This window comes from Channa argus, chromosome 20 (assembly GCF_033026475.1).
Source record: "Channa argus isolate prfri chromosome 20, Channa argus male v1.0, whole genome shotgun sequence".
Taxonomy (NCBI): Eukaryota; Metazoa; Chordata; class Actinopteri; order Anabantiformes; family Channidae; genus Channa; species Channa argus.
In genome coordinates this window covers 15,937,356-15,955,772 of record NC_090216.1, presented here as the reverse complement: position 1 = coordinate 15,955,772, position 18,417 = coordinate 15,937,356, and the positions used below count along the sequence as shown (strand labels likewise).

At 38.6% G+C, this 18,417-nt stretch overlaps 3 protein-coding genes and 1 non-coding gene across 8 annotated transcripts in view; 2 read left to right on the top strand and 2 right to left on the bottom strand.

Annotated features, from left to right (window-relative positions):
• Nucleotides 1-949: 949 nt before the first annotated feature.
• Nucleotides 950-2,804, bottom strand: mrpl58 (mitochondrial ribosomal protein L58). 2 transcript variants are annotated; one of them, XM_067488313.1, is made up of 7 exons: nt 2,622-2,804; nt 2,321-2,345; nt 2,164-2,223; nt 1,743-1,825; nt 1,474-1,643; nt 1,295-1,379; nt 950-1,178 (listed from the first exon to the last, which is right to left on the bottom strand). In XM_067488313.1, the coding sequence occupies exons 1-6, from the start codon at nt 2,781-2,783 to the stop codon at nt 1,295-1,297; spliced, it is 585 nt and encodes a 194-aa protein (XP_067344414.1). In that variant the 5' UTR covers nt 2,784-2,804; the 3' UTR covers nt 950-1,178. The 2 variants fall into 2 exon arrangements, with proteins under 2 accessions (XP_067344414.1, XP_067344413.1); XM_067488312.1 differs by having other exon boundaries at nt 950-1,379.
• A 172-nt stretch (nt 2,805-2,976) lies between these two features.
• On the bottom strand, nt 2,977-3,048 carry trnaq-cug (transfer RNA glutamine (anticodon CUG)). Its single transcript has one exon. It is a non-coding gene; the product is annotated as a tRNA-Gln (tRNA).
• A 526-nt stretch (nt 3,049-3,574) lies between these two features.
• On the top strand, nt 3,575-11,903 carry daglb (diacylglycerol lipase, beta). Of its 2 annotated transcripts, XM_067488310.1 has the most exons (15): nt 3,576-4,267; nt 4,372-4,523; nt 5,133-5,307; nt 5,404-5,671; nt 5,918-6,040; nt 6,127-6,254; nt 6,446-6,572; nt 6,714-6,797; nt 7,492-7,569; nt 7,687-7,767; nt 8,272-8,399; nt 8,909-8,977; nt 9,431-9,503; nt 9,593-9,846; nt 10,775-11,903. In XM_067488310.1, the coding sequence occupies exons 1-15, from the start codon at nt 4,173-4,175 to the stop codon at nt 10,968-10,970; spliced, it is 2,031 nt and encodes a 676-aa protein (XP_067344411.1). In that variant the 5' UTR covers nt 3,576-4,172; the 3' UTR covers nt 10,971-11,903. The 2 variants fall into 2 exon arrangements, with proteins under 2 accessions (XP_067344412.1, XP_067344411.1); XM_067488311.1 differs by lacking the exons at nt 7,492-7,569; nt 7,687-7,767 and having other exon boundaries at nt 3,575-4,267.
• Nucleotides 11,904-12,524: 621 nt separating this feature from the next.
• The window catches only part of spag9b (sperm associated antigen 9b), a 34,133-nt gene continuing 28,240 nt past the window's right edge, over nt 12,525-18,417 (top strand). For 2 of the 3 annotated variants that reach the window (XM_067488307.1, XM_067488304.1), the window contains exon 1: nt 12,525-13,284. In XM_067488307.1, coding sequence (XP_067344408.1) covers nt 12,985-13,284 — 300 coding nt within the window. In that variant the 5' untranslated portion in view covers nt 12,525-12,984. The remainder of the gene's footprint in view (nt 13,285-18,417) is intronic. The other variant, XM_067488306.1, reaches the window with a different exon arrangement.

Here is an 18,417-nt window from a genome sequence, read left to right as displayed (position 1 = left end):
AGCAATAGAGCCAAAGCGCTCAAATCCGCATAACCAATGCAATACGTTACTTCCTAAAACTTGGAAATTTCAAACCAAGCATCAAACTGACCACACCCCTCAGATTCCGATTTCTTAGCTGCATGTGCCTAAAGGATGGTCATGTGACATGACGTCGTGACTTCCGTAATCCCAAATTTTAGGAATTTAACGCTTACCCGTAACAAATCAGCTGTGGAGAAGATAGGCGCCGGACATCAAACGTTACTTCAGCAGCATAGAGACACATAAATGCACAAATAAATCAATACTGTATAAATACATTAACGTGGAAACAACCCACACACATATAATTACCTTTTTGCAGAAAAATGGAAACAACGTCTATAAATATTTCATATTAAAACTGATTCAGATTAAGTGAAAAAGTTCTTATCTAGGTGAAAGATAGCGAGAAGCCTTATATACCAACGTAGAACAGATGCTGAACACGGAGCAGAGTGGCGCAGCGGAAGCGTGCTGGGCCCATAACCCAGAGGTCGATGGATCGAAACCATCCTCTGCTAGTTTTTAATTATTTTTTTCCTCTTGTAGTACTTAGCAATTACACCCGTATAAATAAAGGATTTTAACAAACATTCAAGCGCACACACATACAAATACCTTTATGCAGAAATGAATACATATCCTAGAAACTACATATGACGTCTTACTTCCATTTAAATTGTTTTCCAATTTGTACATTTATTCATGTCCTATTTGTTTACTATTTTCTTTCTTTCTTATTGCATTCATTTGACTATACTTGTACGTATATCAGTCATTCTTTATATGAACTTTCTCGTTACTTACATCCCACATGATATTCAAGAGTTGTTTACCTCTGCTCTACTGCTCTGCACAATTCTCGTACTGAATAGGAAAAGAAATTCAGATTTTTTTTTTACTTTGCACAGAATGGACATTTACATTTAGTCATTTGGCAGATGGTTTTATACAAAGCGACTTACAGGTCAGATACAAGGCAAGCAAAAATGTAAGTCAAAACATTAAAGCAAAGTGCTATCAGAAGAAGTGTTTCCGTTTCATGAGATATATATACACACACACACACACTCACACACGGATGGGGGCTGGCCAACACTCACAGGGTGTAACTAAGTTGGGGTTCAGTGTATTCAGTCTTTGCCCTGGGGACACTGTGGGAAAAGACACAAGTAGACCCTGATACTCAACAAGAGCAGATGGAGTCTTGGACGAATACAATTATATATATAATTCTTTATTTAAAATATGGAGGTAGAAAAATAAGCACTTAATCAAAGTCTATTCGTCTGCTCTGCTTGGTTGCTGAATTAATCTTCTTCTGTTTGAGTCGTTCCTTGTTCCTCTTCTCTAACCTGCACAACATAGTTGACATGAAAAGGCACAGATAAGACACATATTATAATTGAGGTGCACTGAAAAACAATATGTTCTACTTCTGGGTAATACCTAGCTGCTCTAAGAGCCACATCTTCAGCTGTTGGTTCATGGGGCTTCTTGCTAGCCTCAGCTATGATGGCAGAGATCTTTTGTATACAGTCAGAGAGGTTCCTCTGCTGACTCCGGCTCAGCTCTGAGGTCACCAGCAGCTCCCCAGCCTTATTGATGCGGTTTTTGTTCTGTGCAATGAAATGGAAACTACATTTTATACTTTAAGTGTTCAATTGCAATAAGCAATGCTGGCTTTTATTGCGATGCCACAGTATTCGAAAACAAACCTTTTCAAAGATTTTTTGTCTGACTTCTTCTGGGATCCAGTCTGCTGTTTGCACGTGGAATCGGACCTCGGTTTTAGTGCTGACTGTTGATTGAGATGACACAGGATGTGTCCAAGCATGTAGGCCGTAACACAAAGAAACATACTGTCTTTGCCAGACATACTGTCATACTGTCACATACACCCCACATACACCCTATTTAAAATGAATGAGGTGGATAAAACATTACAACCACCTCTTATACTGCACTCCAGTGTGACTCCTATATGGCCTCAATAATAAACACATAGTAGAATTATCACCTTTCTAATAGATTCAACCTAAAAACTGAGAAATTAAAACTTTGTAAAAGTAGATTTCATGTCAGAGCCGCTGTATTTGGATTGTATGGGTTAGAGTTTAATGAAACAAGTTTGATCACCTTTATTGACATGCTGACCACCAGGTCCACTGCTTCTGCTGTAAGATACCGTCAATCGATCTGAAAGTAAAATTCTAACAATAAATACAATAAAAACCAATTAACATCTTATTCTACACACACATATATATACGTATATATATAATATTATAATTACCCACTGGAACGTGCAATTGAGTGTCCTGCAAAAGTGAAAATAACGTTAATCGAAAGTTCAATATTCTGTCAGACTTCTGTAACTTAAAGACTTTTTGCTTAGTCACAATAGTACATTTTAAAAACACAGTATCCAAGTTATACTCTGTATCTTCGGTCCCAAAACTCCTTAAATGTCTAAAAAAACAAAACTGCGGAGTGTTATATATTTATGAGCACCTGGGATTTAATCTAACGTAACGTTACATGAACGAGTCCTCTGACATTACCATGCCTGGATTTGCAAATGTTATCTAACTGACCTGCGTAGTGTCTGCCTCTCCGGTCACGTAGCTAATACTCGGCTGTAACATGTGGTTAATGTCTTTTACTCTAACAATGTTGACTTTTACACGCTGTGGAGTCACGCTGATTCCCACACTGCGACAAAGAGAGTATAAACGCTGTGTTATGTGCGCCGCCATGTTGGACTGACGTCCTTAACGTCGGAGCGTCTACTATTCAACGAGACACAGTTGTTGGGCTCCGCTGCTGCTATTGAATAGCACTAGCAACTTTTGTTAGGATAATGCAACGTTGTAATATTTAGTTTCTGTAATATTTTATAATAACTCTGATAGTAAAAGCAATAATTTGTACTCTGAACCAAGAAAACTTAGGTTCCACCGAGATTTGAACTCGGATCGCTGGATTCAGAGTCCAGAGTGCTAACCATTACACCATGGAACCACATATTGAGCCCCTCATAATTAACATATCTATAGTAAATATAGCTCCACATAGCGTCCTGAATGTATTTATTCTCATATACGCATATAAAATATTCTACGCAAACTGATGTTTAACAAGAAGGATAGTGAGGACTTGTTTTGTGCAACAGGTCAAACACTGACCTAGTTGTAAAAGTACACATAGGTTGGTAGTTAGTAAACATGCAGATTTTAACCAGCGCAAGAATTAGCGTTAAGTTACCATCAAGACGTAACGTCACCATGGTGTTCATAATCCTTAACTTAAAAAAATAAAAGGCTTACTAATTATTATTTATTATTATCGTGTACTGTGGTTTAAAATTATTTTGGACCAATTACATCTGTTGTGTCTGACGTGGTGTATAGACAGGGCGTTATTTTTACGTGGAGTAAATACAAATTTCTCTAATTTTGTTTCACTGAATTTTGGATCAGCAAACGGCTAAGTTAGTTCTAAATCAAAAGAAATTGCGCCGGAACGTTTGTAGGATGTTCTCTGTTGCAATAGGGTGCGACCAGTGGACGGACGCTGCTGCTTTTTGAGCACAACAATATCAGCTTTCTTCGCTTATCTGTGTTTTATAATATTTAAAGATGAATGCATAGTGCGTTTTACGTATAAAGATACACATTTTTATTGATTCCAAAATAGTTGTGTTTGCCCTATGGGGTTAGCACTCATTTTTGTCACAAAACCTTTAGATTTTTAGATCTAGCATTAGCTAAGCTACATTTTTGTATCGTTAGCTTCAACATTTTGTAATATCCGTCAAGCTACATGTTGATACATCTCTAGCAGCAGCCACCGGTGTTTACGATATTAAATATAGATCAAGTGTATTAGGGAACGCTACCGTTATCTGATACTTTTAGTTAGCTTAAGTTACACTGTTAGGAACCAATTCGGGTTAACGTTTATTAAGCAACACGGGAAAGTAGAATGTGAACGCGGTGGGTAAAAGGACGTTACATTCCCGTAAAGGTTCTGCTTTGCCAGTGAAGTCATGCATGACGTAGCGTGCATATTGCTCAAGCGAATCTAGTCTTAGTAGCCGTGGCAGAATTTTTACTGGGGCTAAGATCGACTAGTTTAATTGTAAAATGCCTGGAATGGTGGTGTTTGGTCGGCGGTGGGGGATCGCCAGTGACGACCTTGTTTTCCCCGGCTGCGTTGAACTGTTTGTCCGAATACTATGGTATGTTCAATTTCATTAATGTCTACGATTCCTTGAATTTTTTTTGTTATAGTAGGTCTGTATTGGTTATTTACTCCCGTCTTCTTCTGGTGCATTTTTTTAAGGTGGATTGGCACTGTGATCCTGTACTGTTATCATATGGGTCATTTTGATTGTAATGGGAGAGGAGTTCTTCACAGCTACTTGGTGGGATTGTTGGTTGTGCTGGCATTCATCATCCTGTCGTTATGTGCAATTGTCTACATCAGTGCCCAAGGTAAATCAGTTGTCCTATTTTACAAATCTGGGAACATAATCTCTAAGTATATCTAGATATGAGAAAACATTCTTGGGGTTCTCTGTAACAGGTTAGCTATTTTTTCACATAGTTTTATCCAAATCAGTAACAGTACCAAAGTGTCGGTTTTTCTGCAAAATGTTGTGCAGGCTGCTGAGGAAGTTGGTCAAGGCAGTTGTACCTTTACCCAACACAACTGTAAAGAAACTGATAAAAACCAATGCAGAAGTTGACTTTGTGTACCTCTTTTAGTGCACATAAGAGAATGTTTACAAGTCTTAATCTTCATATTAACAACTATAAACTTGCAGCAGTTTGTAGTGTACTTCAGCACATTTATTTTAGACTGATCTAATGATTTTTAACATGGTGTCACCTTTATTAGACAGCATTGTTTAGCAACTGATTAGAGTTTCAGTTTCTTGCTGAGCAGAACACTGACAAAGTCTATTAGTTTACTCTGCCACCCTTTTTAACATAATAAGCATTGAGCGAATTGCAGTCTGTTAAACATCCCCCTGACAAAGTTGCAGAGTGTCGGTTTATATTTTGTTGTTAGTTTCAGGGATATCCATAACTGTTTTTCAGGTACCATCACAAACCCTGGCCCACGGCGCTCTATACCTGCACTTGTTTACCTGCGAGCTCTTCTGTACATCCCCGAGCTGGTGTGGGCCTGTCTGGGGGCTGTCTGGGTGTCTGATGACAGCAAAGGGTGTGATCCTGCCACAGTGGGTGCTGTCATCTCAGCAGTGATTGCCAGGTAGGTGGCACAGAGCTGTGACTTTGTTCCTATTTATAGATTTAGATGGTCAAAGAGGTTTTTTAATTGAGCATGCTTCTTTCTTCACCACGACAGCTGGATCATTCTGCTCTTCACTGTGGTTGGTGTGGTATTTGTATTTGACCCACTGGGAAACCCCCGTCCTGAGCCTTCTGTCATAGAGCCACTGGGGGTACGAGACATGCAAAGCAGTGAGCGTTCCCAGTTTTTCTCCACTGCTCGCACTCTGGCCGTCAAGGTGTGGGAGTGCAGGCTACGGCTCCTGTGCTGTTGTCTGCCACAGGATGAAAGCCACAGAGCAGCGTTCTCCAGCATCTCGCAGCTTTTCAGTAGATTCTTCTCTGTAAGGATTTACCATCTCTCATTTTGTAATTTGTCCATTACATCTAACAGTTATTGGCTTTAACACAAACCACACGTTTAGAGTCTTTCTGGTCTATTTGTTATTTTCTTTTAATGAAGTGTAATATTCACTGGAGAGGGCCATGAACAAGTCTCTCCTACAAATACTCTTGTTTTTATCAATGCTATGCTGTATTTTGTAAGTGAAACCAAACTAAACTAAACCGGATCATTTTGTGTGTTGCAGGACACTGACCTGGTTGCCAGTGACATAGCAGCTGGCTTGGCTCTATTGCACCAGGAGCAGGATCGGCTGGATCACAGCAGAGATCCAAGTGTCGTACTTAGTCACAGTCCTTCCTCTCCTATTGTAAGTGTTAGTCTGTCAGGCTTATCAGTCACTTTTGAGTTTGAATTTTTGTTGTTTCTATGTTTGTAATCTTTTACTGTTTGAAGGAAGAAGATTTAGAGGCTGAGTTGGAGAAAGCAGCCCACTTTATGCAATTTGCCGCTGCAGCTTATGGTTGGCCCTTGTACATTTACTCCAACCTCCTTACTGGACCGTGCAAACTCAGTGGAGACTGGTAAAGATGCATTCTTCCCTTCACTAAGCCAGTGAGACCTGCCAGATTAGGTTAGAAAGTCTAATGTCTTTAATCAATATCACTCAGGCATCGGTAAAATCTAAAGCTGCCTCAGGTTGCGTGTATGTTTTGTTGTTTTACACTCGGTTTGTTAGGTAACCCAAATCTAAATAACGTGGCGTATGTTTCAGCTGTAGAAGTCGCGCAGCTGAGTATGAAGTCGTCGGAGGAGACCATCTAAGCTGTCACTTTTCATCCATTCTGCACAGCACTGGTTTGCAGTACAGAGACTTCATCTATGTCAGCTTTCACAATCAGGTCAGAATTTCACTCCACCTCTTGTTTCCTGCCCTTTAGCCTTTTTTTTAGAAGTCTTGACCCTCCTTCTGACAGTATCAGTGATTCAAAAGTGTTTTTCTATATCTTGCTGATCATAAAATCCGGCCATCTTTGTTACAGATCTATGAGATCCCCTTCTATGTGGCTCTAGATCATAAGAGAGAAGCTGTACTGGTGGCTGTCAGAGGAACCCTGTCATTGAAGGTGAGCTGGAACTAAGCACTCAGTTTGTGAATAATACAAAAGCATTACTGTTTTGTTGGCTTTAAATAGTTTCTGTTATCTGTGTTTTATTTGAGGCATTTCCTGTTATAAACCGTTTTTTTAGACTTTTGTTTGCTCCTTTTAAAGAGATATGTATACACAACAATATTTAGCTTTTCTTCAGTAATGTCATTGGTCTTTATAGACAATAGCTGCACCTTGGTAATGGTCATTTTCATATTAGTATAAGGGTCTAATACACAACAAAAGGTTCACATACTCAAATCCACAGGTATTTCCTTATATTTATTTCACAAGTTAATTAAAGCTATGTCTTCTTCAGGGAGCAATAGTTTGTCTGTTTCATGAACAAGTCCTTTTAAGTGCCTACACTTTGGTTGAATGCACCCAAAATGGAGTGAGAAATATAGATGCCCCTTGTTTTACATTACACGTCATATATAACCTCTAGACAGAGAAGACTCAGAAGTGTAAGAGTCATAGTGTGTGTTTGGGGGAAAGGGATATATTATGGAGACCTTGGTAAAAGATTTTCAGGTTTTTTTCTTGTGTGTGTGTGACAGCAAGTCTGAACTATTTGTGCCAGCATTAAGTCTGAACAAATGTTTCATATTATTTAATACGAACCAGTTTCCCAGTTTGTGGTTTATCTCACTCAGCATGTGTCCTGCAGGATGTCCTTACAGACCTGTCTGCTGAGTGTGAGAACCTGCCAATAGAAGGAGTGTCTGGAGCTTGCTATGCTCACAAGGTGAATGTCTATTGAAACACAACACCACAGCTTTGTAAGCAGTCCAAGCTGTATTTTGTACAAGAATTGAAGGCTGTTTTTTAGGAACTAATGCTGCTGCACCTCTGACTAATTTAGGGCATAAGTCAGGCAGCGGGTTACATCTACAGGAAGCTGATCAACGATGGAATCCTTAACCAGGCTTTTTCTGTTGCTCCGGTAAGAAGTGAGGTTGGAAACTAAATTGAATCTATATAATGCACTGGTATGTGCTGTGTGGAGTAGTATGTCCAGTGTAAGTCAGCTATGCTAGTATCTTTATAGGTGGGTCTCCATTCGTTAGTTTTAATGCACATTTTCACTAATCTGTTTGGAATTGCTGGTGAAAAAATGCGAAATATTTCAAGATGTTGCTGAATAGATGAAAATAAAATACCAGAATATGCAAGGGGAACAGACTTGGTTTAATCCTGACACACATGAACTATTTAAGATTATTAATATTTTCTCTAAATGCGGTTTAAAACATGCACTACATTTTTGATGGAAACCCCTTTATTTGTGACTGAGCTTTTGTTTCAAGATGTTTTCAAGACTGACTTATTAATAAATTGTATAACTGCCAATAAAATGTACATTTTTGTAAAGAAACGAAAAAAGAAACCCATAACGTTTGATAATTCTCTAAGTATGCAGGACGATTGCACATTTTTGTTTCTGTAGGAGTATAAGCTGGTCATCACGGGTCACAGTCTGGGTGCTGGTACGGCTGCACTGCTCGCCATCCTTTTGCGCAACTCCTTCCCCACCCTGCAGTGTTACTCATTCTCTCCACCAGGGGGACTCATCAGGTAAGAAACCATATAAAAGTTTGGCTGTGGACAGACCTGCACTGGCTCTCTCTTTAAAATATAAATTATTTCTTTTTGCAGGAACAGGTTATATGAATATGAGTTTGTGTTTGATAGCTCATAGAAATTTTCCACACTATAATATAATAATGCATAATTCATAGTGCTGTCTAATTTTTAGATGTTTTTGAAAACAATCATAAAATGTATAGATCCTTACCCTTGCTGTCATTTATTAATTCGTTCAACCTTTATTTAGACAAGTTGGTCCAGTGAGAGCGTGTCACTCTCTTTCACACTGGAGCCTGGCAATGAAATAAAAATGAAAAGAAATCCAAGAATTAAGCCACAATATTACGTACAAGTGGAAATACAACGTATGAGAGAAAATCTCTCCAGTATATCACATGTATGAATTTATAGGTTAAAATATATGGTAAATGTTAAAATGCCATTTACTGGACCCTCCTTCCGTTGTACATTTTTTTTCGTATTTTCTCTTTGTACAGTAAAGCCATAGCAGATTACTCCAAGGACTTTGTCGTGTCAGTCGTGCTAGGAAAAGATCTGGTCCCTAGGTAAGACTGAGAATTTTTGTTTTTAACATTAAATGGTTCACTATCATAAGATATAATTGGCTTTTGTTTTTGTTAAAGTAATCATTGACAGTGAACAAATATTGTATGTTGGTTAATTCGGTATATCTGGATTCACTGTGGATCACTGAAGGTAAATAGGTGTTTGTGTATCAACAAGACTGAACACGCTTGTCTACAAAACCCCAATATAACTATATTACTATAATATTACTATATTACTATAATATTCTTAATATATAATATAATATTACTATATTACTATAATATACTCTATATTTGAGTCTATATTTAGACTATATATAGACTCTTTATTTGGCTCTGCTCTGTTATTAGAGGCTCAGAGAAGGAGCCTCAACTCTACTTTTTTTGTTGTTTTTTCTTTCCATTATTTGTTTTTCTTTCACTTAATATGCATTTTTTTGTTTTCTACAGATTGAGCATTCCTAATATGGAGGATCTGAAGAGGAGGATTCTTAAAATAGTTTCAAACTGCACTAAGCCTAAAGTAAGTGATTCAAAATGTGAGTGTTTGCAATATCTGACTGGATTATAAGACACAGACAGGAAGCTCATATTCTTCCGCCTGTGTTTCAGTACCGCATCCTGCTGCAGGGATGTTGGTACGAGTTGTTCGGAGGGGACACCGATGATTTCCCCACTGAGATGGACGACAGGAGGGCACAGCAGCTGAGCCAGCCGCTGCTGGGGGAGGAGTCGCTGATCATTCGTCCCTCTTCATCGTATCAGAGCTTTGCATCCGATGACTCTCCTGCACACACGGCCACCCACCTGCCTCTCTTTCTGCCTGGACGTGTTCTTCATATCACAGAAGATGGACCAACACGAAGGTGTGTCAAATGTTTGTTTGTTTACTACAGATGGAGTTTATGTATGAATGAATAAGTAAATTTGCGTGCAGTGCACAATAAACACACAGACATTTAGCCTTTTCCCTCTGAAAGAACAAACACCTTCTTTTAGATGCAGTTTTAAGAAGCTGAATGAACTTTTTTCACATTATTCGTAAGTACTTTATATTAAAATGCCAATCCAGCCTCAAGATTACGGTGCCGCAATTAATGTTATCCAGTAGTTAGTGAGGGTTTTCTTCCATCAGTAAAATCTATAAAGAAAATATTACTCCAAACTCCAGCATTATACAAGAATGAGGATCATGGAGTCTAGTGAAGGGCAGACTTAACATAACTTATCGATGACTCCAGTACTGACAGCAGAACTGTTAAAGCTTAGTTTAAAAGGTAAAGCTTGTGGATTCTACGATCTTTGCATTAATATACAACCTCAATGCCTCAACTGTAAGTCTATTTCAAATATGTCTGAGTGTGGCTACATTTTATTTGATGTATTTCTCAACTTCTCAATATGCTCTTTTAACTTGAGAGCAGGATCACACCTAAATAATGATTTGGGCCCATTTGCAATATTTTGCATCATATGTACCAGTTTGCAGCCACTTGTTCAACATCTCTCGTGTACACAATCATCTGTGACGCTGTACACAGTGGTCTGATTTGAGCTCAGATGGTTAAATTAAGTTTATGAATGCACCCATTTAAGGTTTTGCAACTTTTCTTCTTACAGGGTTAGGCTTTTTCTACATAAGTATGATTTTTTTTGTTTTGTTTTTTAAATGCTGGCGGTAACCTTAGCAACAACACAAATGTGTCAATGGTAAACGGAAAGAAGCTTAAGGCTTGTGGAATCTTGTCATTTGGACTTAACCTGAAGTTTTTCTTTCCCCGCCTCTCTTCTCAGATCCTGTTTTTCCCAGGTCAGGTACCGTGCGGAGTGGTCCAACGAAATGGCATTCAGGAGTATTTTGATCAGCCCCAGGATGCTCACAGATCACATGCCTGACGCTGTGCTTCGAGCACTCAACAGTCTGACCAGCGAGAAGCCCTACTCTCTCTGCCCATCGACTTTAAACAACAGCCAGGACAATACTATCTGAAACGTACAACACAGCTGGACTCCTTATCCTCTATGTTACGCCCATTTCTATTTGTATTTCAGATGTTTGGGTTTCTCCACTACTAATCCTTGGTTGTTTCAAACACTCCACTTGCAGTTCCAGTTATCACACACTATCTTCATAAATGTTTCTCAGGCATTTGCATTTTAGCTTCAACGTACTACATGAAAGCATAAACATTTCTCAGTATTGATTTCCATGAATGACATTTGGGAGCACAAGGACTTGTTTGTTAAATTGCACTTTTAATTATTGAATTCAATTATTTTCTTTTTTTATACTTTATGCCAAGATCTTTGAATGTCCATTCTGTACAATATTTGACAGTGCTGCAGTAATACTGTTAAGTCAGTGGTGTGTGTATGTTATAAATATGTCGGTGTAAGTTCTATGTTCATGGGAGTGGTGTATGATTGGTGGAGGCTGCCCCCGGTCACCCGGTCCACTCTCGTCTTCCTTATATGTGGGGTTGACTGCCAAGAAGTGTAATTCAGGAAGTGAGGATATGAGGGTAACGGTCGCCTCCAAATGTGGACTGAGGCATCATGTCTTCATTGCATAGTAACTGTGCTTGTTCTGTTTTGTGTTGAATGTCTTCAGACATTGAGGTGAACAGTGCCTATGCATTATGAAAAACAAGTCATTGATAGTGCTTTACAGAAAGTGGAGAGTGCAGTGTGTTTACACTAAGTTTTGTTCTGCATTTTTTCCAGTGCAGTTTGATTTAGTGCATGGTGTTTAACATAAACACTACAGAAAGTTTGTAAGCATTTTGTAAAAACTAATTTACCTGCCACTGATATTATATCATTTTCGGGTATTACATTTGAATCATCTATCCCTGCATAACTATATGAATTGTTAATTGCATTGGCTACCTTGATGCAAATAAAAGCTTTAGGGGAGCTCACATTTAAGGTGTGTTTTTCTGAAACGAGAAATACAAAAATAATCTCAGTGACAGCAAGGTGTTGAACTGAAGGCAAACTACATTTTAAATAATTTTAAAATAGTTATTAATCTCTTGATAGAATCCTGATGTTTTAGTATTAAGTGTCTTAATTATTATGAAATTATCAAATGAAATGCTTATTATGGATTTATTACAGTTGCTACTCTGTCCTGTCCAGCTTTATTTAGAATGTGACATCCTGCCACCATCACGTCATCTGAAGGTGATCAACAGAAGATCCTAAGTCAGAGCGTGGTTGCGATTGGCACTGTAAAAAGTTTGTACAATCTCAAATTTAACATTTTTTTCATTAGACTGGACATTTCTGTACGGAATGAAATTATGCACTTATTTTGTGTAGGAGGAAATTAGTATCAAATCCGTGTTTGTAGTATTTAAGATGTGTCTACTTATTTTATTTTCCAAAAAAAACCCCATAACATTTATGTCATTAAATTGTATAAATTTCTAACTGTTTTGAAACTGTTTTAACCTCCGCCCCTTAAACGTCACATGCTAGCAACTATATGAGCAACAAGTCAGACGAAATATGTATTTCAGCCTGGACAGTGCGAAAATTTCCAATGTTTATACCACGCCCTCGCTACACAGCAGCACACTAGACTTCCATTATTATTACATTATTAGCGTTTTTTTTTTTCAACTCTTTAATTGTGTGTGTTTTTTGTTTTGTTTTGTTTTTTGCTGTGGTTGCGTGCTCGTCACCTTGTTTACGACAGCACATGAAGGCAGCAGCAGGGGCTCATCTGTTGGACGGGGAAACTAATCAGGAGCCAAGTAAAGACTTTCCAGTAGAGCTAGCTAGAGCGCTAACAAGCGTTTAAAGTTAGCCGTGCACACAGCCAGTAAACACGGGCTTTGGTTTTGAAGTACAGTGTCTCCACTGTATGACAAACAATATCCAAGTTATGTTTTAGGCATACAGCGCAGAAACTAGAGGCGGACAGCTTCTGGACGGCTGAAGCTCACGGCTAGCTTATTAACGTTAGCGGGGACAGAAGTGCAACTGAAGGCAAGAAAATGGAGCTGGACGACGTAGTCCTGTATCAGGACGACTCCGCTAACTCTAGCATGATGTCCGAGCGGGTCTCGGGTCTGGCCAGTTCGATATACCGTGAGTTTGAGCGGCTTATTGAGAAATACGACGAGGACGTAGTCAAGGAGCTAATGCCGCTGGTCGTCGCCGTGCTGGAGAACTTGGACTCGGTGTTCGCTGTCAACCAGGAGCACGAAGTGGAGCTGGAGCTTTTGAAGGAGGACAACGAGCAACTTGTTACCCAGTATGAACGAGAGAAAGCACTGAGAAAACACGCCGAAGAGGTGGGTATTCACAGCCCAACCCCAAGACCTTTCTACACCGGATTATAGATTAAAGGCTCCTATTATGTACTAAGAATGAACAGGTCAAACGCCAAACCCGAGTCCAAAATCTGGCACTTCACTGTCGCGCAGCTTATACGACATATTATATTATTGCTAGCTATTATTTGTTGCATGTAATTACTTTTATATGATTCGTCATACTTACAAACCCCAAACAAAACTGAAGAATTACACTTTATAAATGGCTCGTCAACGTTACTTTATGCCCGCCCACTTTGGTGCTTTTTTTAGAAGAAAATGAATTGAAACTCAGGCAGGATTTCCCCATAAACTGAAGTGTGTTTTTTTTTTTTTCAAGAAATGCAGCTTAATTAGTTGGACGTAGTTAAGCTAAGTAATTAAAAAAAAAATCAGACTTTGATGAACTGCAAATATTAACACTAGATCAATACAAACTGTACTGCAAGCTCAAGGATGTCAGCATGGAGGATGCTCTTGGGATCCCCCCTCCTGCAGCAAATGTTACATTAATATTAATGCCCACGACTGTATTTTAACTGGTAATACCTGAACATTGGTTTTCAGCCATGCCCAAGACATGCAAAGTAAAGTGAGTTGTTTGTCATGCGTTTGCTTCCTGCTCATCCTCAACACTCAAATGTCATTGTTAGTGATCACATTTAGTGTCGTGTTTACATTTCTCGCATGCTCATCATCAGAGCATCAGAACACAGTTTGTCAGCTGTGATGCACTGTTGTGTTGCTCTTGTAGTGTTTTCTCCTGTTCAGGTGACTCAATATCTTATTTTATGGGGTGTATGTAGAATTCCAGCAGCATAGTATTTGATTATAACTTAATAGTAACGCTGTTGTTTTGGAGCTTTTGTCACTCCTCTGCTTACCATCAGAATATTTTCTTGGTGCCTCTTGCATCATCTGATTTTTTTTTTCTTTTTTTCTTTTTTATAATCAAGAGACCTGTTAGAAATCTTGAATCCACAGCCTGTGCTAAATCCATGGGTGAATGCTGTAAGATCCACAGTGCTGTGTTTTGCATACTGTAGTTAGCCTGTTAGCACATACTCTCAGCTTTATTCCTGGAAACACGTGTGTTGATTGTCCCTCTCACTGTCAATGTCTATTGTTAGGTATGACTATGTAATTAGTTCCCTCCCAACCAAAGGTCACAGGGCACAGCACTTCCTGAAGAAGCATTACAGCAGATGGGAACCCCACTAACAATGAGAATAAAGAAGATAATACAAGTAAGAAATTGTGTAAATAAATGAAGAAGTGCCATCAAAAAACATTTTTACTCACACGCACCCTTAACATAATAGGAAAAAGCAGAACATTTTACAAAGCAAGGGAGTAGAGAAAAAGAACTAAGTCATTATTTTAAATAATAAAAAAAAGAATCATCAAAACACACCACACTCTAAGACGCCTGTTGCATATCGTCGGTAGAAAAAGATGGATATTGTTTGTATTGTTTTAAAAACTAGATGAAGTATTAAGTCGTTTTTAATGTGTTAAGGCAGCTCTTTAAATGCTTATGCTTTCTTTTGAAAATATTGGGTGTGATGATGGTGTTGGAGGGATGACTACTTCTGGGTGCTTATTCACAGTTTAATACTTGTATGGTCAGCGCTGTTGAGGTCAAAATCTAAACTAGTCACCAAGATTCACCAAATTCCTGTTTGATTACACGTGTTCTCTCATGCTTGTGCAAGAAGACAGTAAACACACAGATTGTTATTTTCAGCTCATGATTTAGGTCTGCAAGACTTGAAAGTTGTTATTGATTTTATAGACATAAACAAGCCTCCATAACATAATAACTTTACAGTGAGAATTGACCAAAACCAAAAAGTATTAGAGATTTTCTATTTAAAAAAAAAATCTACATATACATCTGCATTTTTTTTTTACCTGTCCATTTAAACAGTTGTGCCACAATTTCCACTATGGTTTAGACTGGAAAGGGGATTAAAACATTAGACATTTTTCAACACAAGTGTTTGAATATATAATAATTATAATTTATAGTTAATTATGATTTATTAAATGATATTATTATAAGTGTACATGTCCTTCCTCGGTGTTCTTCTAGTTGTTGACTTGCCATTTGAATGTTGAATGACAAGTGCAACAGGTCACAAAGCAGCGTGTTAATAATTTATGTCCTGTTGTAACGTGTTGCTAATGCTTTTAGATAGACCTGTGCATCAATATGTTATGAGCTCATGCTGTGTGGGAAATACCTCATTCAATGTAGAAGACGTTCTTCACTCAGTCAGGCAGCAAGTTCACTTTTATGTAGGTGTGATAGTCTGCTGGTCTTGAGGTTTGACATGACATCCTCTGTGTGGATGTTGATGAATAAACCACTTGAATGAACAACTACACTTTATAATGTGTTACTTATAGCTTTAGGAAGCGAACTCAGAAGGTGTGAGTTTGTGTGTGTTTTAGTGTGGTTTGTTCTTATTTGATTAACAGTGCTTGCATAAGCAAATAGCCCAAAAACTGTCATCAGATTCTCTTTCAAATGTTGTTAAATCCTTGCTGGTGCTTAGTAGTGTGAGCCCCACCCATTTCAAAACGCTGAAAAAACATCAAAATCGTGGACTTGGGTAGCCAGGTTGCATTTGGCTTTCTCTCGGGAAAGCTGATTACTTAACTGTAATGAAAATAGGAAAGCTGGTTTTTGTAATCAGGGTAGGGAATAACCTGATTACCCCTGGTAGAGTTCTGTTGGCGACGGCCAATTTCTTTGCCATGTATATGCTTAACCAGTTTTCTGATTAGCTTTTTCCAACCGCCCAAGTGCGTAACAAAAGGCTGGGAACATACAGCTGATAGGAAGTCTGAATAAAAGGAACGATCATCAACGGGAAGATGTCGCCTCATTTCTAAAACAAAATCTGTCTAAAATCTGATAGAAAATTGAACTGTCACCAAGTCCAAATAAGTCACTTTGCCCCTGTGGATTCTTTAAAATTCAGACAGTTCCTGTTGTTTATCAGCTGCTTGTGTCGCCCCTTACCTTTATCTCCCCCTGTGGTGTCACTCTGCTGCACACATAAAAGTAAAAGTCAGACAGCAGCATTTTCTATTTAATTGTTGTTAGGCTTGTTACCTGCACACCTTTCTGTTTTGCTATAAAGTTGTTTAAATAGTTTACATTTAAAGGATTTAAAACATGGTGTACAAACACAAAAATTAATCGCAGCATGACATACATTTTATAATCTCTAAAAGTTTTTTTTTTCACTTGCATATTTGTAGATTAAAATAAAATGATGAGGTAAATGGCAAGAATTTGTCCATGTTTATGAGGTAAAGCTGTAGTTAATGCTGTTTCTCTTCCTTATCCACGCCAGCTGCTGCTGCTGCTGCTGAGTTTTCTCCTGTTGTACACCTGTAGTCTGTAGCAGACAACCTTTTAGTGGTTGCCAAATGTGAAACTTCTTGACTTCCGTTTGCCCAAATAGGTACTGACCCCCAGATAAACTGTACACTCAGCCTTCCATGTCTGCCTCATATTGTTAATAACCATCATCACTTGTATAACTGTGACTTACAGACGACTGACATTTTACATGGGTAAACTGTGAAAACATTTTAAACAAGTTCATAACATACTCTGGCTATTTAAATGCAGTGTTTACCCGCCAACCAAGCAACTCCTAATCAACAGAGACTAATGAGTAGCCTGGCACAGACGCTTCTAAGCTGCTTATTTGGGTGACAAGTCACTGTAGAAACAAAGAAGCAGATTAATCTTAACAAACACACTGTATGAGCCAAGTTCTTTTCTTTTTGCTGTTGTAAGCCAAGAGGAATACGAGCAGAGGAGAGGAAAAGGCAAGGCAGGAAATTCTTGTCGAAAAACAGCACTTCCCTCACGTCTTTTGTCCACTCAGGGTTGTCTGCTGACCTGCAAAAGACCACACATATAGTGCCCATATACATAATGCCAGTTGACCCATTAGGAGTCTGATCATTGCAGCTTCCAGTGTATTTCTCAGCAGCTGTGAGTGTTGTGATTTGAATGATGATATGCAGAGCCTCTAGCTAATTAGTCATTGCAGTGTGTACTTTTTAATGCTCAAATTTTCTCATCAGAAAGCCGAATGTTTAACATCCATGTTATACTTTTTATTATACACACACTGCAGTGTCTTTTCACTCAAATTACTGCATATTGTGGCGATTGTCTCACACAGCCCAGTTTTCCAAAATCTCCCAGTAGCAACCTGCAGCCAAAAAAGCTAAGAGGAGTTGATTTCATTCTCTGTCAATTGAGTCCCAATACAGTGGATCCCTCTGTGTGTGTGTGTGTGTGTGTTTGTGGGTATGCTTGCACTTGTGCTCCGGCTACATGTGTTAGTGTGCATCAGTGTGTTTTCACTCGGGAACAAAGGGAGCATTATACATACAGCGTAGGGGCAAGAGTGCATGTTAACATGCTGGAACACTCATTCTCTGGAGCATTGTCACATGCACAAAACTCCTTCCTTAGTCATATGATGTGTAGCAATCTGTGATTTAAATGTGTGTGTGGTTGTTCTAATGAATGTATTGATAGCATAGGAGGGAATGTAAGCGTGTGGTAATAAGCTAGTCTTTTATGATGTTTACCATTAATTCACCTTTAAGGAGTATGCAGGTATTTTCCCCGTAATTCTCATACTGCCATAATTAAAGAAATCTGTACGTAAATAAGGCTTTTGACCTATTTACATTTCTTCTCAGTTTATTTTTTTTAGACTACACTTGCAGTGTGTGCCTCCTCCTTCCTATCAATCCTCCCATCAGTAGTTTAGCCCAGTGCTATGTTAATGTTCTTAGTACGTTTACATGGGTAAAGCTGCATTACTATCAATACCTCAGTTCTTACAATGCTTCTTGTACTTCAAGACCCCACTGAGTCTCGTATTCACAAGAGCCCCTTCCCCCACTGTGGGTAGGGATTTTTGGGCGGCTTGTGGATGGTGAGCCCCAGATAACGCCCCCGATACAGACAAACTTCAGTTTCACAATGACGAAAAAAAATCAGTTTACCTTTTTATTTGTTGGATGCCCCTTGATAAAAAAGGGGCATTCAGAGAAGCAAATAAAGTG